At 41.2% G+C, this 23,120-nt stretch overlaps 2 protein-coding genes across 8 annotated transcripts in view; one reads left to right on the top strand and one right to left on the bottom strand.

Moving 5' to 3' along the window:
* Positions 1–4,520, bottom strand: part of LOC310966233 (msx2-interacting protein-like) — a 45,720-nt gene extending 41,200 nt beyond the window's left edge. Inside the window, exons 1-2 of one of the 2 annotated variants that reach the window (XM_083940085.1) lie at positions 4,404–4,511; positions 3,031–3,345 (exon numbers count right to left, since the gene is read on the bottom strand). In XM_083940085.1, coding sequence (XP_083796211.1) covers positions 3,031–3,345; positions 4,404–4,486 — 398 coding nt within the window. In that variant the 5' untranslated portion in view covers positions 4,487–4,511. Of the gene's footprint in view, positions 1–3,030; positions 3,346–4,403 lie in introns of both variants that reach the window. The other variant, XM_083940086.1, reaches the window with a different exon arrangement.
* A 6,507-nt stretch (positions 4,521–11,027) lies between these two features.
* Positions 11,028–23,120, top strand: part of LOC310966177 (ubiquitin carboxyl-terminal hydrolase 4-like) — an 89,422-nt gene continuing 77,329 nt past the window's right edge. For 5 of the 6 annotated variants that reach the window (XM_083940031.1, XM_083940030.1, XM_083940032.1 and 2 more), the window contains exon 1: positions 11,028–11,220. In XM_083940031.1, coding sequence (XP_083796157.1) covers positions 11,099–11,220 — 122 coding nt within the window. In that variant the 5' untranslated portion in view covers positions 11,028–11,098. The remainder of the gene's footprint in view (positions 11,221–23,120) is intronic. The other variant, XM_083940033.1, reaches the window with a different exon arrangement.

The following is a 23,120-nucleotide window of genomic DNA, read 5'->3' as shown; positions in this document are numbered from 1 at the left end:
TACATACTTTTATTTATATTTTGCACTTGTTTGACGGTTAAAGTGAATAAAGTAGACATAGGCTACCAAATAAGCCTTTCAGTATAGTAAAGTCAAAATAAAATAAAATAAAAATTATCTTGCATTATTACAATGAAACAATCCCCCAGATTTCAATAACAAACAAAAATAATACTCAATTTTTCTGTCATCACTGTATATTAATTTCAAACAAACAATTATCACAGATGAAAATAATGTCTAACAATGGTATCCCTTACTACACGTCCAGTCAGTCTCTCATTCTGACAGAACCAGAGGTTGGTCTGGTTCTTCAGCAGGCTCAGGAGCTGAGAAAAGAGGCTTGAAGTGTCCTTTGCCAAATAACAATGATGATTCCTATCAATCACTTTTCAATGAGAAACTGAAAGAGCAGAAGCACAGATACTCCTAGCAAAGGAACAAATCAAGCTGACCAAACTGCAGCAAACCAGTGAAACTTCAGATCCGCCTCCTAGAAGCAGGGCTTGAAAATGCTGGTCTCTCCTCCACAAATGACGAAGAACCCTGAACATTCTTCTTTTTTTTTTTCCATTTAAGAGCTTTTTTTAAAATACCCACTATGCATTTGCATATTTGTTTTGTATTTGTTGTGGATCGGATGAGGGGTCATAAAAGAAATTATGAATAGAAGTGGATGTTTGTTATATTTGTGTTTGTCTCAAAATAAAAAAACACTTACAGTGACCCCATGTTGGCTCTTCTACCTGTTGTTCTTTACATAGCTGTAGCCAACTCCTATTTAGAGCACTGTCAATCCGGATTTGGTAATCTTGACAACTGTGTATCTGGATCAGAGTGATCCAATCCAATGTTGCTCTGAAAAACCGGCATAAAAGTAAGACGGATTACCTGATCCTGGATAGCAAAAAATGGGATTTCCAAATCTGGATAATTTTGATCCAGATTAAATGTTTTGAACAACTGGCCCTTAGTGACAATACCCTAAGGCTGATCGTGTTCAGTGATGCCTCATTTGGAAATCTCTCAGATGGAGGCACTCAGGGAGGACACCTTATCTTCCTAATGGGGGAGAGTGGAAAGTTCTCACCTCTTGCTTGGCAGTCAAAGAGAGTCAAGTCAGTTGTTCGCAGTACACTGGCAGGTGAAACATTGGCAATGTCGGATGGGATTGACAATGCCATCTTTCTGTTCACACTCTTTTCTGAACTGACTGTTAGTGTTGCATTCACTGGTAGACGCACTGCAGTCTACTAAGTCAGTCACTGAAAAAAGATTGCATCTGGAGATAAGCAGCATCAAATAACTTATTCAAACCAAAAAAGTTGAGCGGGTCCTTGGTACAGCACAAGAGAACAACTTGCGGACTGTCTCACAAAGAAAGGTGCTTCGGCTCTACAGCTACTGAAGGCACTTAATGATAGACGATGGGAACTTAAATAAACATCCAAACAAACACAGTTAAAAAAATTTAAGTGGTATGTTATGATTTATGTCATCAATTTTGTGGTTTATCTGTGTTAAACAAGAATGTGTATGAGCGTGTTTAAAAAATAAGGTAACTGGGCTCTTGTTGAGTACTAGGAGTACAATGATTTTTTTATTTTTATGGAGAGTGAGTTTGTTAGCTTACTGTGTATTGTTGTACTATTCTAATATATTCAGTTCGACAAATATCAACCTGTATGGAAAAGATAACGTTTATTGTGAAGGGACCGGATGTTGTGTTGGAAAATGCCGGGGTTGTTGTTGTTGGTGACCAGCCATGATGGCAAATAAAGTTGGTGTTGAGCTGTAGTAAAAGTTTGTATTCTTATTGTTTCACAGCTGACTTACAGTATGAGGAAGCAGTATGTTCAAAAAGTTATGTTACGGGACAAATGTATTCCACCAAAAATATCCAGTTGTTTAACATCACCCACGCTTGAAGACTCACAGAAACTATGATCATAGCCCAATGAACTCCTTATTGGATCATAGTCATGTCTTAATTCCACACTCCATGAATCTTATATGTACTGGAAGACTTCATCTTTTTGTAGAGCCATTTCAAGTTACTTTGAAAAGTGATCTACAGCTCTCTGTAACATACCCAGCGTGCTCTTCTCCTCACTGAGCTGAGACCTGACACAGCTACATCCACACTCGAGTAATCCAAATAAATGGCAGCTTCACCCATCCATACTAGGGCCCACATCAGTACATCCCAACTATGCAGTCTTCATTTGTCTTTGTGGCAATAAATCCAAAACAAAAATATCTACACAAATGTGTTGTTTGGACCCTACGTGTTCGTCCACAATCTTCCTGGAATAGCTTCCATATCTGGGACAAACGCTGTTAATAATATACAGTTAATCTCACCCTAAAATGACTGAGATAGCCTAGGATATATGCACTACATCTGTCTTTCTTGTGAGGTGTAAGAAATGTTAAGTTCCTTTATCCACTTGTTCAAAACTTAAATCCAGAACAGGCCGTATCCACAGATTTAAAAAAATTGTAAAAGTAGTCCATCCATTGGCTGTTGCTGAAAAGGAAAAAAAGTTGACAACTCCAGATAGATTGACGTAATGACTTGAAAAGACTCTTCAAAGACAAGTACAGCCTTCATTATAGGGATTTACTTCCAGTCACAAGCTGATCCAAGTAAAAGTTGTGGTTGGATCCCATATTTTGGAGGCAAATACATATGAAAAGTATCCAAATGATTCCCCAAGGTAGTTTCCCACAAAATGAAATAAATCTAAAACTCTCCTCCCCAATGTATTGGTTGATGGTTGATATCCAAACCAGATGTCACACTTTGAACTATAGTTACCTTACCAAATGATAGTGTATTTAATTTACTAAGATCCCGTGGGAAAGAGGAGTCAATTATGATGAAAAGTGGAACGATCCCTAATTACCTTTGTGCAACCCCCTTGAGGCCTTATCCCATACGAATAACCCCACTATGTGTTTAGGTATTAAACTTATCCAATACCTAGATTCCCCTGGATTTTAAAGGGGGGGGCTGTGTCCACTTACCCATCTATTCTCCATTCATAACGTCCCTCTCTGGTGTGAAGGGACACAGGTGGGCCAAAAACTGGACCAACTGTTCCCCTAGGGAATCCTGTACCGCCTCGACTGCTTGAGGGGGAGCTGTCTTCAAGGCCCTGTACAGCACTGGGGACTGACCCAGGTTCATTGTAGTCAGTTCGAAGGTCCCTGTCTCCCATCTTGTTGACAGCATTGTGAGCCTTCTGCGCACTTTTGATATCCACAAAATCCACAAAGGCTGCAACACCACCCTCTGCCCCTCGCTTACGGAGAACTTTAACACTTTCCACACGCCCATACCTGAGGAAATTACAATGAAAACAAAGGGGAAATTTCACATACACCGGCATATATCAGGGTAAATGCAGTTGTTTCTGTATGTCAGAGTCTTATAAATGGAGATTAGAGGAGGGATTGATACTAAGCAAACAGTAATGGTTCACCACCAATCATGAACCAAAGCAAGTCAACAGTAATGTTTCGTTTCAATAGTAACAGACTGTCAAAAAAAAAAAAATACTATCTGCAATCGTTATGGTAGATGTATTGTAGGGAGTGTTAAGCGGTTCCTTAATCGTCAAAGTAATAGCGTTAATCAAACATCCTTCTGGGACCTAACACACTGTTACTGTTTATTGCGGTGCAGAGGAGTTTATGGAGTTTAGGAGTTATAGATAAAGACATAACATTACATGCTTTTGAAATTACTTCTACGAACACAGGGGAGCACAGGTTTAAGCTGTTGGCTCTCTTTCAAGTCGCAAGTTACAAGCGGCTGCAAAACCAATAAACGTGAAGATGGGCCAATTTGAAAAACAATACCATCGCCTAGTTCAAGTATACCGTTAGTGATTGCTACCGACGTATCATCAGATCGATCGCAGAATTTGTTGATCTACATTTCATTATTTCTATAACAAACCCAGTTGAGATGACAAATAATGGTACTTTATGGGTCAGACGCTTTCCAGTGTTTAAAACAACAGAAGTCATGTCTAGTTATTTGACCTGCTGTCCAGCTAAACGTTAGCTGCCTTTGAAAACGCTTTGACCTCCCACAGAATAGTTGATTGTTTGTTTGGGTGCTAGCTTAGCGGCCAACAAACCTAAACTACTCGCCTCCTTTAGCAAAAGTTGGCCAAATTACGGTAAACCGTAAACATTTACACTTAAGTGGTTCCGTCCAGATACTCCGATTCAATAAACACCCATGTGCTGAAGTACAGTACAGGCAGCACTTAAAGACACCCTCACTTGTAAAACTTTTTTAAAATGCTAACGTTCCGCCCATCGCAACCAGCTAACGTTCGTGCTGCAACTAGCGCGCGCTGTTCGATCGACAATCTTGCGTGACCTACCGTTTAAAATGCTCCGCGATTTTCACATCTCGGACATGTTCGGGTAAATTTCCCACCCAAAGGTGTCTGGTTTCCCGAACCATCTTGCGCTAGTCTTCCCCCCTTCACAATCTGGCACGTTTTCTAATACCCACTGAACGAGAGGTCCGCCTGAACAAAATGAACGACGGTGGTGAATACTCGGGGCCTGTAAGCAATGCTACTCGTTTAGCTTTAGCTGCTGCTTTCTCGGTCAATGCACGTGAACTCGCGTGAGACTCGCTCCTGGTAGGTGTGCGAGCTGCGCGGCTCCGGGCCAGGTTATGACGCGCGTGCTCGACAGTCACGAATATGGGCGAGGGGTAGAAATATCGTTTCTATGGGTCCCAGCTCATGTCGGTATTGCAACAAATGAAAAGGTTGATATGTTGGCCAAGGAAGCTGCTCTAAAGGAAACTGTAGATGTCAACATAAATCTATCAAAGGCAGAGGGTAAAAGTATAGTTTGGCAGGAAACCATTTTAAAATGGCAGCAGCTCTTGGAGCAAGAACACAAAGGCAGGCACCTATTCGCATTATCTAGTAGGGTAACTGATTCAGTTAACATCTGCAAAAGAGGGGGATTTAGACGTTAGGGAGTGGTTATTATTTCTAGATTGAGAATTGGTCACACGTATCTGAACAGCACTTTGTTTATTCTAGGGAAACACCAGAGTGGCTTGTGTTCCTTTCTGGAACCTGAGACAAAACAGCATGTTTTGATGTCTTGCAGAAAACATGATCGCCAAAGACAAGACCTTCTAAGAGAATTGCAAGAAATTGGATTAAATTAAGTTTCTCTTTAAAGTATTTTGGAAGTGGAATCAAGCAGGAGGGGAAAAAGCAGTTTTTTTCAGATTCTTAAAAGACACTGGGCTGTATAGAAGAGTATAGAGCACTAAGGTGCTAGTACCATAGGTGGCAGCAATGCAACTTTTGGATGCCGGCTGCCGTAAAACCGCAAAGAAGAAGAAGAACCATTTTAAAATGGCAGCAGCTCTGGGAGCAAGAACACAGGACGTGGAATTTTGGTCCAGGGGAGGAGCGGTGTATGCGTTTGAGTTCGGCGATTAGAAGAAGTTTGCATTGCTTTGCTTTGTTTGTATAAATAAAAGTCACAATAATTTTTCAAGGATAGGTAGAAGTAGAGTAGATTTAGTGGAGAGAGTATTTTGCGAGAGTATCGGCCGACGACCTGTATAGGTCCGGTATACGATACGCTTGTACATATTCTCTACCATGGCAGAAAATCAGGAAGATAGTTGTTGCAGTATGGATGAAGTGGATCAAGACGATGGGCACTGGCAGACAAGGAGGATAAATAAAGCAAAACGGACTAGGGAAGTGAAAGAGAGTGAGGATAAATTGAATGTCGTGGTGAGGTTTGAAGAGCCAGGAGTGAAGAATTTAGATCCAATAAAACTGACAAAAATAATTAAGAATCAGGTTGGCGAGGTTAAATACGCTAGAATTCTAAATGATGGAAATTTGTTAATAGGATGCAACTCTGAAGAGCAGATTGGAAGAGCTCTAAAGCTGCAAGCTATTGGGAGAGCAGTGGTAGTAAAGGTGGTAAAAGTGGGTGAACAAGGGAGTAAAGGAGTGATTTATGGGATTCCGTTGGCAATTGAGATGACAGAGCTGGTAAAGACCTTAAAAGTAAAGTGTGATGCAGTTCAGAGTGCAAAGCGCTTAACCAAGGGAGCTGAGAAAAAAGAATCTGAATCAGTTCTGATACAGTTCAGTATAAAAGAGTTGCCCACTGAGCTATACTTTGGATTCATGAGGTACAGGGTAAGAGAGTTCACTCATAAGCCAATAAGATGCTACAAGTGCCAGAAGTTTGGTCATGTAGCTAAACTGTGTAAAGGGACAAAAAGATGTGCGAAATGTGGTGGGGAGCATGACTATGGAGAATGTGGAGAGGGGGTAAGACCTAAATGCTGTAATTGTGGAGGGGGACACAGTGCGGCCTACTGGGGGTGCGAAGTAATGAGAAAGGAGACTGAGATTCAGAGTGTGAAAAGGAAGGATAGAGTTTCTTATGCCGAAGCAGTTAAAAGAGTGGAACAAACAAAGAATAAGAATGAAGGTAATGATAGAGGGGAAACACCGACAGGAAATGTGTGGATACAGAGGCAAGAACAATTCAGAGAGAAGGAGGAAAAGCAGAGGGAGGAAAAGAGGGACTTGGTTATCTTTATTGCTGGAGTAATCAATGCAACAGCTGAGGTTAAATCTAAAACTGAAAGGATTCAAATCATTACAAAGGCAGCAACTCAACATTTGGGCATGGTAGACTTAAAATGGGAAGAAGTAAGGGACTGTCTTGCTGTGCACTCAAACCAGGAAGTAGGGAAAGGATGATATGTTAATTTTACAATGGAACGCAAGGAGTCTGTTGGCAAATGGTCAAGATTTTAAAAAGTTTATAGATAGTAGGAGTATAAAACCAGAAATAATGTGTGTTCAAGAAACATGGTTAAAACCTAGATTTGATTTTGTTTTATCTGACTATACTGTCATCAGACACGACAGAGAACAAGGAAGTGGTGGGGGATGTGCTACCTTTGTAAGGAAGGGTGTTCCCTATAGGGTGTTGGGTACAGGGAAGGAACAAGAATATTTGGTAGTGGAAGTATGGGCAGATAAAAAGAAAATAGTAGTGATTAATTATTATAACCCTTGTAAAAAGCTAGCATTAAATGAACTAGAGAAAATAGAAGGTCAGGATAGAGATAATGTTGTATGGTGTGGAGATTTTAATGCCCATAATACACTGTGGGGAGGGGGGAAGACGGACAACAATGGGCAGGTAATTGAAGATTTAATGAATGATAGGAACTTAGTTTGTTTGAATGATGGTAGAAGCACTAGGATTGATATTAGAACTGGTAAAGAGTCTGTACTAGACCTCACAATTCTGTCCAGTAGAATGGCTCCAAAATGTGAATGGGAAGTGCACGGAAAAGGCACTATTGGAAGTGATCACTATCCAATTCTATGTAAACTGGATATTGATGTAAGGTTGAGCTCAGAAGATCGCCATGGAAGGTGGATTTTCAAAAAAAGCAGAGTGGAAGAAATTTAAGGAAGAAAGTGATTTGTACATTAGTTCAATCCAAGAAACAAATGATGTTGAAAGAAATGAAAGTGAGTTACGACACAGTATTTATATGGCTGCACTGGCTTCAATACCAAAAAGTTCAGGAAAACTAGTAAGAAAAGTGGTTCCATGGTTGAATGCTAAATGTGAAGAGGCAGTTCGGAAAAGGAACAGAGCATTTAGAAGGTTAAAAAGAACTCATAACTTTCAACATCTGATTGATTATAAACAAGCACAGGCAGTAGTGAGAAGGTCTATAAGGCAAAGAAAAAGAACATACTGGAGAGATTATTGTACCTCAATTGGAAGTGCTATTAATATAAATGATGTATGGGGAATGATCAAGAAAATGGAAGGTAATAGAAGAGAATGGAATTATCCAGAACAGTTGGCTATATCAAACCTAGAGAAAGCAGACATGATGGTGAACACACTGAGTAAGGTACATAGTTCAAGTAATTTATCAGAAGAAGAAAGAAGGGGTAGGGAAGAAACAAGGAGTCTATATACTGAGATTATTCAAAAGAAAGACAAAACAGAGGATAAATATAATGTTCCATTCACACTGAGAGAGTTAAGAAATGCTTTGGATAAGTGTAAGAACTCTGCTCCTGGTAAAGATGAAATCTGTTATAGCATGTTAAGACATTTAAGTGAAACAGGAATTCAGAAGGTTTTAAATGTATTTAATAAAGTATGGGAAGAAGGAAAGATCCCTACAGGATGGAAGGAGGCCGTTATTGTTCCAATAAGAAAACCAGGAAAGGATGCTAGTAATCCAGCTAATTATAGGCCAATAGCTCTAACTTCTCACTTAGGTAAATTAATGGAAAGGTTGGTGAATGGAAGGATAATGCACTTTATTGAAGAGAGGGGGGGTATGACTAGTTGTCAGAGTGGTTTTAGAAAGGGGAGAAGTACTATTGATTCAGTCATATGTCTTGAGGACGAAATCAGAAAAGCACAGGTAAAGAAAGAGACTGCTGTGGCAGTATTTTTAGATGTGGAAAAAGCGTATGATATGCTATGGGTAGAGGGCCTTTTAATCAAAATGCATATGTTAGGAATTGGAGGAAATATGTTTAACTGGGTAATGGACTTTTTAAATAATAGAAGTATTCAGGTGAAAATAGGGAAAGAAACATCTAGAAGGTGCTTGGTAGAAAACGGGACACCGCAAGGAAGTGTGATTAGTCCATTACTGTTCAACATCATGATTAATGACATTTTCGCTAATGTTCAGCCAGGTATTGGAAAATCACTATTTGCAGACGATGGTAGCTTATGGAAAAGGGGGAAAAATATAAAGTACACCCTGAAGAAGGTACAGGAAGCTCTAACACTAGTGGAGAACTGGGGAAGGAAATGGGGCTTGAGATTCTCTATTGAGAAGACTAAGGTTGTGTTTTTTACTCGAAAGAAAATAGATGAAAATATAAAACTGGAGCTGTATGGTAGGAATTTGGAGAGGGTTAAAAGTTTTAAATTTCTTGGTGTGTTTTTTGATGCAGGACTTACATGGAGGGACCATGTATCAAAATTAGTAGATAAATGTAAAAAAGTAATGAATTTAATGAGATGTCTTGCTGGAACAGTATGGGGAGCAGATATATCTTCTTTGAAGCAAATTTATGTTTATTTAATCAGAGCAAGAATTGAATATGGGTGTTTGGTTTATGGATCTGCAGCCAAATCAGTTTTAGCTGGATTAGATAAAGTCCAAGCTATGGCACTGAGAATATGTACAGGAGCGGTGCGATCCTCTCCAGTATGCTCTTTGCAGGTAGAAACAGGAGAAATGCCACTCTGTCTAAGGAGAAAGCAGCTTCAGGCTAACTATTGGGTCAGCTTGATGGGTCAAAGGGATGACCACCCAGTTAAAATAACAATACAGGAAAGCTGGGAGAGAGAGGTGGCAAGATTCCCAAGTTTTGGATGGACCGGGAAGGCAGTGGCACAGGAAATGTCCATACATGATAAAAACTTTTGTACAGGAGTACTGTGGCCATCAGTACCTTTATGGGAACTGGAGGTACCAAAGATCGACTTAGAGGTACTTGAGATCAAATCACATAATCCTGACTCAAATTTGGTGCATCACTTCCAGTGTCATGTAGTAGGACAATATCAAGATCACATATTAATTTTCACTGATGGCTCAAAGGACCCAGAAACAGGTGTTACAGGAGCAGCATTTATTGTGCAGGGATGGAATGCTCAAGCTTTGAAGAGAACCTCAAATTTCCTAAGCGTGTTCACTGTGGAATTATACGCAATCCTGATGGCAGTGCAATGGACAGAGCAGATCCAGAACCATAAGGTGTTGATATGCAGTGACTCTGTGTCAGCGATCAATAGTGTTGGGAGAGGATCGTCAAAGAGTCGGCAAGATCTAGTATATGACATTCTTCTGGCCATAAGACATGTGAAAAGGAGAGGGGTAGAAATATCGTTTCTATGGGTCCCAGCTCATGTCGGTATTGCGACAAATGAAAAGGTTGATAAGTTGGCCAAGGAAGCTGCTCTTAAGGAAACTGTAGATATCAACATACATTTATCAAAGGCAGAGGGTAAAAGTATAGTTTGGCAGGAAACCATTTTAAAATGGCAGCAGCTCTGGGAGCAAGAACACAAAGGCAGGCACCTGTTCTCATTATCTAGTAGGGTAACTGATTCAGTTAACATCTGCAAAAGAGGGGGGTTAAGACGTAAGGAACAGGTTACTATTTCTAGATTGAGAATTGGGCACACATATCTGAACAGCACCTTGTTTATTTTAGGGAAACACCAGAGTGGCTTGTGTTCCTGTCTGGAACCTGAAACAGTACAACATGTTTTGATGTCTTGCAGAAAACATGATCGCCAGAGACAAGACCTTCTTAGAGAATTGCAAGAAATTGGATTAAATGAAGTTTCTCTTGAAAGTATTTTGGAAGTGGGATCAAGCAGGAGGGGAAAAAGCAGTTTTTTCAGATTCTTAAAAGACACTGGGCTGTATAGTAGAATATAGAGCACTAAGGTACTAGTCCCATAGGTGGCAGCAATGCAACTTTTGGTTGCCGGCTGCCGTAAAACCACAAAGAAGAAGAAGAAGAAGAGCAAGAACACAAAGGCAGGCACCTATTCGCATTATCTAGTAGGGTAACTTATTCAGTTAACATCTGCAAAAGAGGGGGGTTTAGACGTTAGGAAGAGGTTATTATTTCTAGAATGAGAATTGGTCACACGTATCTGAACAGCACTTTGTTTATTCTAGGGAAACACCAGAGTGTCTTGTGTTCCTGTCTGGAACCTGAGACAGTACAACATGTTTTGATGTCTTGCAGAAAATATAACCGCCAAAGACAAGACCTTCTTAGAGAATTGCGAAAAATTGAAGTATCTCTTAAAAGTATTTTGGAAGTGGGGTCAAGCGGGGGGGGGGGGGGCTGTTTTTTCAGATTCTAAGGTGCTAGTCCCATAGGTGGCAGCAATGCAACGTTTGGATGCCGGCTGCCGAAGAACCGCAAAGAAGAAGAAGAAGAAGAAGAATAGCAGCCTCCATTCACATCAGAGTCCGACACTCAGTTGCATGATGGCCGAGGGAGGCGGACCCGAGCCGGTTGCCGCACAGATGCCAACCCCTTCAGCCGAAAATCAAAAACAGATTATTGGGTCACTTTTGAAAACAACTCTAAGAAAGGGCGACGAATGGTAAGACTTTGCTACGTTACATGGGCGCTTAGCTAAGCGTTAGCTTGCGAAACAGGAAATGCTAACGCGAGCACGCTAACGGCGCCGACGTTTGCGGGTCTGAAATCGAATGCTGCTGTGCTCCCAGCTAATGTTGAACAAGTTAGCACGCTAGCTGCTAGCGCAGGGATGGGCAATTCCGGTGTTGTGCCGTATTCAGCACCCCTGCCGTGAAATGCACCCCCTCGCATTATAGGTGATACTCTGGATCAGAATGCTGTTATTTGATATGAGTAGTTTATATACAGGTAACCAAACACGCATACCTTTGAACCTATGAATTGCAAGAAAAGCTGGGATTATATTTAGGAAACGTTAAGTCAAATACATTCAACTTGCTCAAAAGATCCATTTCATTCATTTTGTAATTATGGCTGCAGTATATTTCCACAGAACATACAAAAAGGTGTTGTTTTGTGTTCGCTATTATCCAAGTTTGTGACTTTAAACTCTTTAAAATAGTTTAAAGACTGTAGGTAACCAATGTTCTGACCGTTGTGGGTTACCTGTATATAAACTACTCCTATAGGTGGAAACAACAGCCTTCTGATCCAGAATATCACCTATAATGCGCGGGGGTGCATTTCACGGCAGGGGTGCTAAATACGGAACAACACCGGAATTGCCTACCCCTGCGCTAACCAGTCCGAAAATGTTCCTGTTATGAGTGCTGCCTCTAACAACGCCTATTAACGTTGGCCGTACACAACCAAACCAGTGTAAGTTAGCCGAGTGGCTCATTTGTGCAGTATTTAAACGTTAATGCTTGTTTTGTGACAAGTTAAAGTGTAATTCCGTTTTTTTTCCAGGCAAATTCGGTCATCAAATAAGCCATCGAGACATTTTTTGTGTATGAGCTGTTAATGTAGATTTTCCGGAGAGACAGCCGCGGCTAACACTGATTAGGTCGGGGCGGTGAGTTGAACGGATTCAAACGTCTTTTTTAACCACTCATACTGCCTTAAATAACACCAAATCCCATGAGAAGAGTCTCTACATCTAAAACAAAGCAGCAACAACGTAGTATGTGAACACAGAATTTATTAAGAGTGTTTTAAAGACTTAACTACTGGCCCCGGTACCAGCTGCTCCATTCAAGTCAATTACCAAATGCAACCCAAAGGGAAGGAGCCCATTGATGATTTATTCCAGCAAAACACGTAAACGTTGTGGTTTGCTACAGACACCGGAATTTCACTATAAGGGACGTTGGCTGATGTGCTGGCTACGTGGTTATATTGCTTAGAGTGGCATGCCAGTTGTAAGTTGTCTGACAGGTTCTCTTAACTGGCTAATTATTTCAGATCATAAAGACTACTCAGGCCTGGGCATGCTGGAGCTAGGTGTGTTTAGTGTTTGTGTTGGGGCATTTTTTTCAAAAACGCAGATGTTTGTCCACATCGGCCGCCGTGCACGATAAAGAGAGCAGAGGAGAATCGTAAACATGCGACCATATAGAGACAGTAAGGACATGCAAATGGATAAAAAACATGAGACTATAATTTAAGCACAAGATAAAGACCTGTTCTATGGGAAAGGTATCCTTTTTAGAAATGCCGGCCCTGAGTAATTTGGTGCCCAAGGCAAACATATTAAACTAAACAGTGCACACATAAATAAGGCAAACATATTAAGCTAAACAGTGCAAACATAAATAAGGCAAACATATTAAGCTAAACAGTGCACACATAAATAAGGCAAACATATTGAGCTAAACAGTGCACACATAAATAAGGCAAACATATTAAGCTAAACAGTGCAAACATATTAAGCTAAACAGTGCACACATAAATAAGGCAAACATTAAGCTAAACAGTGCACACATAAATAAGGCAAACATATTAAGCTAAACAGTGCACACATAAATAAGGCAAACATTAAGCTAAACAGTGCACACATAAATAAGGCAAACATATTAAGCTAAACAGTGCACACATAAATAAGGCAAACATTAAGCTAAACAGTGCACACATAAATAAGGCAAACATATTAAGCTAAACAGTGCACACATAAATAAGGCAAACATATTAAGCTAAACAGTGCACACATAAATAAGGCAAACATATTAAGCTAAACAGTGCACACATAAATAAGGCAAACATATTAAGCTAAACAGTGCACACATAAATAAGGCAAACATATTAAGCTAAACAGTGCACACATAAACAAGTGATAAATTAAAAATACAAAATAAATAAGGCAAACATATTAAGCTAAACAGTGCACACATAAACAAGTGATAAATTAAAAATACAAAATAAATAAGACAAACATTAAGCTAAACAGTGCACACATAAACAAGTGATAAATTAAAAGAACAAAATAAATAAGACAAACATTAAGCTAAACAGTGCACATTAGGGGTGGAACTGTTTATTAAAATAATCCGTACCGTTCGGTACGCATGTCACGGTTCGGTACACGTGTGTACCGTTCGGTTTATGAGGTGCAACGTAGAGTAAGCCTTCATGACCGCTGTCCTTTCTCGTATCCATCTCAGTGCTACGTCTCAGCGCGTCAAATCCCGGCGCGCTGGGAGTCTTGCTCCATGCACTCCCTGTAGGCATGTATGGCAGGTCGAATGTGCCACAATTTGCGCGCTTTACGCGTGCCGGAGCGCATTCTGACCAACTTTCAAACGCGCTTTTTGACGCGTGTTAAGGATGCGTTAAGTACTCCTCTAGGACGCGTTGCATATTAAACAGTCCGATGCCAATGATCTCCTCCCCTTGATTTTCTCAGCCAATAGATGTGAACTGCTTTCCACCAATCATATGCCAGGTAAAACAGACCACATCAGTCGATGCCAGATCTCCTTTGGGCAGATCTTTGTTTAAATACTACTACTACAAACTACTACAGGACTACTTGTTTATGGTGTGTTTAGTGTGCTTGAAAAAAAATCACATATTTAACATTTGTTGACATTTTGTGTTGTGTTTAAAGATATTCAAAATATATTTTTGCTATTTATGTCTTGACAATAGTATGGTAAGAGTGTCAGTTTGAATTTGGTTTTAAGTATTAACATGCATTTACATAGCCTGAAGATGGCAACATAAGACCAAGATGCACCTGTCCTATGTCTGTAAACAGTCTGCTGTGCTGTCAATGGAGTCTGAGTCTCTCTCTCTCTCTCTCTCTCTCTCTCTCTCTCTCTCTCTCTCTCTCTCTCTCTCTCTCTCTCTCTCTCTCTCTCTCTCTCTCTCTCTCTCTCTCTCTCTCTCTCTCTCTCTCTCTCTCTCTCTCTCTCTCTCTCTCTCTCTCTGAACTGAAAATGATGCTTAAATATTAATGTCATCAATATTTAAACAGCCAGTTATATTCTCTCTCTCTCTCTCTCTCTCTCTCTCTCTGTGTGTGTGTAAAAAAAGGGCTAGATTCAGGTTAGCAGAATCAAATCTCATACAAGATCCCGTTCAGAACGCGTCCCAATCTCGTGCTGATCATGCTTAGAATGCGATGTCATGTGAACCAATCATATCAGGGCAAACAGACTTTCCGGCTTCCTTCAGTCACTACTCCTCTGGATTATGAAGAGACAGCAGGTCAACTCGAGTTCGCTCTGTGGAAAATTATACAGTTAAAAAGGTAAGTTATTTACATTAAATAGTTATTTTATGATAAATTAATTAACAGTGAACTGACTACTTGGGATATTTTGTCTCGTAGCATAGGAGTTAGCATAGTTGCTAAATTTCTAAACATTTGGCCAAATGTAGTCCTGCGCCATTTTAAATCACACTCTCCTCCACTCAGTGCTCTGGTGTTTACTCTGGAGTGTTTTTTCTTTCTGATGGCCTGTAATAGTGGAGGGGTTAGTCCATTCAACACCTTCAAAATGAGCCAGGCATCCAAAAAAGTATGTGTTCATTAGGCAGAATGGTTTATTCCAGAGTAGTATTGTATTATAATTGTTGATAGGTTAATGTAATTAACACTTTAATGTTGCAGCTAATAAAGGTAGGGCCTGTGAATGTTCTCATTTGTACAGGTCATCGTTATCCTCAAAGAAATTTCAGTCAAAAGCAACTGGACTTGGTTATTTGTCTAGGAAGACGTTTCACCTCTCATCCAAGAGGCTTCATCAGTTCATGTACACATCTGACCAGGCTGGGACTGTTCCAGCTAACTGGTGTGAGATCCAGGTATTTAACCTCTTACAAGGCCGATGATGTCACTGAAACCCTTTGTGCTCCAAGTGCCAACGACCGTCATTAGAGTGACAGTCGATGGTGGAAGTAGATTTCGACTTTGTTAGTGCTCTATTGAGTCTTAACGACCGTCGTTGGAGTCCACTCCTTTGATGACAACAATGTCCAAATCTTGGACAGAGAGGACAGATGGTTTGAAAGAGGAGTGAAAGAAGCCATCTACGTAAAAGTAGAGAAACCATCGCTAAACAGAGGAGAAGGGCTGAGACACCACTTATCTCCAATTTACAATGCTGCCCTTTCATCCCTTCAGGAGATTCAACAATCTAACCTCAAAGAACAACTGTTCACAAAAGGCCTCCTGTGACCCCAACGGTCGTTAAGACTCAATAGAGCACTAACGAAGTCCAAACCAACTTCCCACCAACGACTGCTACTCTAACGACGGCCGTTGGCACTTGGAGCACAAAGGGTCTCAGTGACATCACCGGCCTTGTGAGAGGTTAAATACCAGGATCTCACACCAGCTAGTGTCTCAGATGAGTACATGAACTGATGAAGCCTCTTGGATCAGAGGTGAAACGTCTTCCTAGAAAAATAACCATCCAATTAAAATGGAATTACTAATGTACAAGTACCTCAAAATTGTACCTAATAGGTAATGTAGTAAATGTACTTTCCACCACTGCAACAACAACTCTCAGGGTTTTTCATACTGTCATGTCACTGTCACTGTGTATGCTACAATACTGTCACTTTATGTATTTATTTATTTATTTTTTTGCAGGTAAAGGTAAATCAGTGGATCTTTCAGTTCAGTTGCAGTGACAGTTTGGACAAACTGTAAGTAAAATACACATGCACCATATACGTTTATATTTTTTTAGGCAATGTAGAAGGTGTAGGTTTTTTTGAAAATAAACTTAAAATAGAAGAAGAAATAAGCTTTGATACCTGAGGTGATCAAAAGGTTAAGACAGTGCATACGTGTGTTACTTGTGTCACATGATGACTGGGCTCCCTCACACTACTTACCAAGTTCTTTGAACTTCTTTGAACTGTAGTTTAAAGGGTTTCACCCACAGAGGTCAAGTAGGAGTTTAAGGGCGCACTCACACTGTCCTTCCGCACCGCGCCCCGGGCTTTAGGGTACTTGTCCCCCCTCCCTCTCCCCCCGCGCCCCAGGCCCGTTTGTACTCACACTGCCTGGGCCTTGCGCAAATGCTTCTCGCTGTCCATACGTCATCACGCCGTAACACGTCACACGCAATGATTGACGTCATCGCGATGCGTCTCTTTGTTTACAAATCTTTCCATAGACCTCGGAGTTTTTGTGCGTCTTGTCGACTTTTTTTGAATATTTGAATCGACCAAATCTGCAGTAAACACTCCACCTCCGCATCACACCAACGTGAACCTTTCGCCGCCGTTGTTGTTGTTAAATGTCCGCGCATGGTCCGTCCTTCTATTTTCTTTGTCCGAACAGGCGCACATAAATGACGTCAGAACCGCCGTAGGCATCGTGCTCGTACACGTGCGCACGCTCGTACATGTGCAAACACGCTCTACAAAAGCCCACCTCTCTCAGGCTGGCCGTGGACCGCCCGCTGGTCGCAGTTATGCGCGGAGCGGGTGCACTCGCACTGATCAAACGCACTAGGCTTTAGCTGAAAAAACGGTTTTGGCCCGGTGTGGAAGGACAGTGTGAGTGCGCCCTAACAGTCCTCAACACAGCAGGTCAGGACAAATAGGAAGGCAGACATGTTATCAAGTTCGAGGCAAATACAGTGAGAATATTCAGATAGTAAGGGTACGTCCACACGATCAAAAACAACCTTTTTTCCCTCAGTTGTTGTTAAAAAGTTTTCCGTCCACCTGGCCTGGACTCAAGAAATATCTGCGTCAACACGAAACTAGTGAAACCGGCTAAAAACGCTGTAGTACACATGCCAGGCCTGGATGTGGCGCTGTAACTGTCACAGAAATACACCTACAACGGAGAAGAAGAGACGGGGAGACGCTGTGGAGAATACAAACACCAGAGAGTTTCTCTCCAAATCTGGAGACTTCCCAAATCCTCCTCCATCCTAGAGACAAATGTGTCCCTGTTTCTGGTGTTAGTGGAGACTTTTGTGCCGTTTTGGACTCTGATGCACCGATCACTCTGCAGTTAGTGTCCTCAACGAGCAGAGGCTGCTGCTGTGAGCCCCTTCCCCGTCCCAAAGCACTCACAGGCGCCACTTTCTCCCTACGTTTAGAGACTTTTCACACCTTAGAACTGGATTTAGAAACAGAGCCTAGAGAGCAGTTTAGCTCCTTATTCAGAGCATCAGGGAAAAGGGAGAAATCTGTGCTCGGCCTAATTCATTCCCATGCATGTGGCTCAGAGTCCAGTTCAGTAAACAGTCTATGGGTCCGTCGCTCTCCTCTCACGCAGCAGCACTGTTGTTGTTATGTGAGGCTGTGGGGTTAGAGGTATATGGGGGTAGAGGAAGTATCTAGTTTCGCTGGCTGCATGTGGATGGTCGGTCCAAAGCGATACTAAAGTTGTGCGTTTAGAGGAAAACACATCTCCGTGTGCATGGGCCCTAAAAGTGCAGGGCCTAAGAGTCAAACCTCTCTGTTTCCTGATTCCCATTGAGCCCTGATCTTTCAACATGTGTTACACAAAACAGTGCCTGTCTATAACCTATTGAAAGACAAAATTGTTTTCTTCATTATAGGGAAAATGCACAAACACGTCTTCTTCCCTGGGAAAGTCAGTGTGGTCTTTCGTACCGGACTGCTCGGATATCTCCACCAGGATCCCACCGAGGCAGCCAAACTGCTAAAGGACAACCCGTCACTGCAGGACAGGTCTGCTGCGTCGAAGGAGGAGCAGGTCAGGGATAATGCTTGGATTGTGGTTGTCATGAGAGGGGGTGATGCCTCAGACAAAACAGAAATGATGGGAGAGTACATCCTACAGTTTGGAAAATACGAGGGGAAAACTTTTTTGCTGGCTCTTGAAAATGACATCGGGTACACTGTATACCTGATCTAGAACCAGCAAAAAGAAGAGGCTGCAGGAGTATTCATAGCTGGGTAACACAGCAAGGATAGCCTCCTGGCATTTCTGAGTTATGCCCTCGGCTTTAAAATATCCAGTCTCTTCTCCGCTACGAGTCAGAGAAGCCAGTTGTGACAGCAGCAGCATCCCAGGATAACCAGCTGATAGGTTTTTGCATTCATGCTAAAGACATCCTGGAGACAGTTTTGGGACAGCAGGGATGATGGCTATGCTGCTTTCATACTCAAGAAAAGCTGTGTTTAGGGAACCAGGATGCAGAACGTGCAGCAGTACCTGAAGAGAAAGCTGCAGTCAGCCTCCGGCTCCCCACCTGCTCCTGCCAGAGCCGTGGGTGAGTCTTGTTTTGCATTTGTTTTGACAAACGGATGTGCATGTTACTGTCAGAGAACACTAGACGAAACACTACATTGCCAAAATAAACAGCAGGCACCTCACCTGCTCCTGCCAGAGCCGTGGGTGATCTCTCCTTCCAAACACTAGGAATCGTCCTCAGCATCATCAGGAGTAACAGTCGAGGAGATTATCGAGTGAAAAGTGATCAGTTCGGGAGAGACAGTCTGTCTGGTCGAATGTGTCGGCATATTTAGGTGGTGTATCCGTTGAACGAGACAAATATTAATATTGTTGTGATTTTCGGGCTCCTGAAGCGTAAAAAATATCAAAAGTTGCGGGAGTGAGACTCAACTCGTGTCTACTCCATCTCAGCCAAACTGGAAGTCCAATTAGACAATAGATGCACTCCTTATTATCAGGCTGCTCCTATAAGTCTGTTAAGAGTCTCCAGTTGGTCCAAAATGCCGCAGCTTTAGCACTAACTAAAAAAAAAAGGAAGAACATATTTCTCCTGTATTAGCTTCTTTGCACTGGCTACCTGTGAAATCTAGAATAGAATTTAAAGTCCTTCTCCTTACCTATAAAGCTCTTATTGGTAAGGCTCCGTCGTATTTTAAAGAGCTCTTAGTACCGTATTACCCGAGTAGATCGCTGCGCTCTGAGAATGCAGGGCTACTTGTCGTTCCTAGAGTCTCCAAAAGTAGAACTGGAGGCAAAGCCTTCAGCTACCAAGCTCCTCTCCTGTGGAACCAACTCCCGAGTGTTATTCAGGAGGCAGACGCTGTCCCCTTATTTGAGAGTACGATAAAAACTTTCCTTTCTGATAAAACTTATAGCTAGGGCTTCCTAACCCTTAGCTATGTTGTTATTGGCATTCAGTTTGTCTTAGAGCCTGCATGTATGGGGTCTAAGCTGATTTTGTTCTGCTTAATGATGCTGCTATAGGCCTAGTCTGCCGGGGATACTACTTTTCCTGATACTCTGACCTTCTCTCCTCTCTATCTGTATCATTATGTCTCATCAATGCATGTTACTAATTCACTTCTCCCCCGGAGTTGTTTGTTTTGTCATCTGTCAGGTCTCTGCTGATCGTGGTGGTGCCTGCTGCCGTGATCCTGCATGACGCTTCCTGCTGCTATTATCACTGTTACTCATATATACTGTCACTCGTTTTATAAATTATTATATTTGTAGCCATAAAAACATCATTAGTGATAGATCTTATTGTATCACAGCTGTTGTTACCACGACTCATTGATCATATTTACCATCATAATTATTATCATTGTCATATTCTGTCACCTTAGCTGTGCTTGTTTCTACTATTCTACTATATTGGCTGCTATAACATAAGTCATATTCTCATTACTATAGATATTACTATAGTGGTGGTTGCTTGCATCTCTGGAACTGTCTGTCCAGCTGTCTCTTTTTTCTCTTTCTCTCTTCTTTTCTTCCTCCCCAACCGGTGCAGGCAGATGTCCGTCCTCCACAGAGCTGGGTCTGTCCCACGTTCCTGCCTGTTAAAGGGGAAGGTTTTTCATGCCACTGCATACTCATGGGGGAATTGTTGGGTCTATGTAAATTATAAATAAGTCATAGTGTGGTCTATACCTACTCTGTAAAGTGTCCTGAGATAACTGTTGTTATGATTTGGCACTGTTGTAGTGTGTGTACTGCCCTGCCAAAGCACTGTCCATTTATAGTGACCAGGGCATGGAGATGGAGATGACCTGGAAAGAGTTCTGTCAGTCTCCGTTTTATGAGATGGAAAAGAAGAGATGGGAGGCTGAAAAGGGAAAGTGGGAAGGGGGTATGTATATATCTTTTGCTCATTTTAATTTACTTTAAAGTATTTCTCTATTTTTTATTTATGTCTGTCTTTAATGTAGGCCGCTTTTTGACTTCCACTCTTCTGCACCTCCGCTCCACATGCAATAAGGAACCTGGATGGACAAGGGCCCTCGATGCTCCAAGAACCCGGACAAAATCCCCTCTGCCCTCCTGGAGTGTCTTTAAATGAAATATCCCCTGTTTTAAGTTACATAGTATTTTTTATTTATATTTTATTCAAACATTTGAACACATAGAGGATATCTATAAGTAAAATATTTTACCCTATTCACCTGCAGTGTCCAGAGATGAGCACTAGAGTTGAGGCTCCGAGCCGAGCCTCAACTCGAGACCCCCTTAAGTCGCACATAAATGAGACTTCAGACTCGACTCGGACTCGAGATTTGAGACTCGTGCACAATCTTTTTGTTTATGTAGTGTTTGGAGCATGAACATCAGGAGCAGAAAGTCATTCTCTCCCACAGAGGTGTTCAAGGGGCCACACTCCACCGATGACACATCCCCTGCTGCTGCTGCTGACCGGGGTGAAGTTAGTTCCAAGTTGGATAATCAACGGACCCACCCCAGTCCCAGCCTATCCAAATATCCAACTTGAAACTAAGTTACTGCAGTAACATTACTGTTCGTCATATTGTTTGGCTTTAATAACTTCAGGCACAGCCGAAACAAAAGAATCTCTGAACGCAATGTCTGTATTAAACTCATTCATAAGCTATCCACGTTAACTTGCTACTAATGTTAGCTTTGTGAGGGATTAACTTTTAGACTGGTGTTCATTGAATTACATATTTTTGAAAAGTGTTTTCTTGCTGACATTAACATAAACCTCTCTTTTTTCAGAGTGTCCTGAGACAGACCGCAGCACGACTGACATTTCTGACAAACATAATGAGCAGCCAATTAAAAATACATGACTATAATACTACATATATATAGATATATCTCTCAAATAAGTGAAAACTTCAAATATACATCCAAATTGACCATAACCATGAATATATCATGCAGGATATCTACAGCCAGATGTGTCTGCCTCCAGGTTATTATAAATGTCTTCAAATCCTCCAATGAGAGCAGGGCCTGAAGTTTCAGGTGTCTGGAATTAGTTCCAGGTAAAACTGCGTTAATTTACAATAGATTATAAACTGTCATTAGTTGCGAGCTTGTGTATTTATACAAAACAGTTGCACTGCTACTCTATTCTATTATTCATTAAAACCATAAGAGACTTGATTAGGGCTTGCTGCTGCCCACAGAGACTTGACTTGGACTTGCAAAAAGTAACTTGTGACCATCTCTGGCAGTGTCGTGACTTGATGTCAAATTTTCATGTTTATTTATTCTGAAGATTGTCTAAAAAACAACAAAATGCATTCATTTACGTTTGTGTCATTTTAATAACTGAGTGAAAAGAGCCATAAGTATATCAAGGTCTTACAATGCTGTAAATATGTCTAGTTGTGTTTTGCTAGTATTTTTGTCCACATACTGCATTTTACTTATTTCTATAAATACTTAAGAATATAAAGTATAGAAAACATTAGCACCTACACATCTCTGTAACTCACATCTACCATAATCAAAAGAGAAGATTAACATCAAGGTGAAATTAACATTTCTTATTTAAAAACAACTATATAGCCTTAATAATGTCAAATGTCCTTTGCCCGAATATGGGTTTTGAACTTGCAGCTAAACAAGACTGAAGATGAAGGGTAGGTAGGACTTCGAAAATATTACACTGGCATACGCTGTTAACATTGGTATGCACACAGTATAGGTATATCAATGACAATATACCTTAGATAAGATCAGTCAAAAAGCTATTAAAACATCAAACTGTGGACATGCAGCCCACTACACTAGGCAGGCCGAATGTGCCACGATTCGCAGGTAATTTTCGGGCGTTCTGACCGACTTTGCGCGTCCCGCAACGCGTAATTTACGCCGTAATGCATTTCAAACCCGCTTTTTGACGCTTGTTAAGTACGCGTCAAGTAGTCTTCTAGGACGCGCTGCACATCAGCCAATAGATGTGAACCGCTTTCCACCAATCATATGCCAGGGAAAACAGACCACATCAGTAGATGCCAGATCTCCTTTGGGCAGATCTTTGTTTAAATACTACTACTACAAACTACTACAGGACTACTTGTTTATGGTGTGTGTTTAGTGTGCTTGAAAAAAAATCACATATCTAACATTTGTTGACATTTTGTGTTGTGTTCAAAGATATTCAAAATATATTTTTGCTAGCCCGGTTCCGGGTCGCTGCTCGTGTGGTCGACCGGACGGAGCACAGAGCAACTTTTAGCGTTATTTAGCATTTATTACGTTTTTCTACTTGTTGTATTTATATATATTGTTACTTTTTAGTTTACCGTCTGCATGCCACACACGCCGAGTGTGTTTTCTAACTTTTTAACTACGCTACATAGACGTAGCAGATT

Source organism: Echiichthys vipera (assembly GCF_963691815.1).
Source record: "Echiichthys vipera genome assembly, chromosome: Y".
NCBI lineage: Eukaryota > Metazoa > Chordata > Actinopteri > Perciformes > Trachinidae > Echiichthys > Echiichthys vipera.
This window is presented reverse-complemented; position numbering and strand designations above follow the sequence as displayed.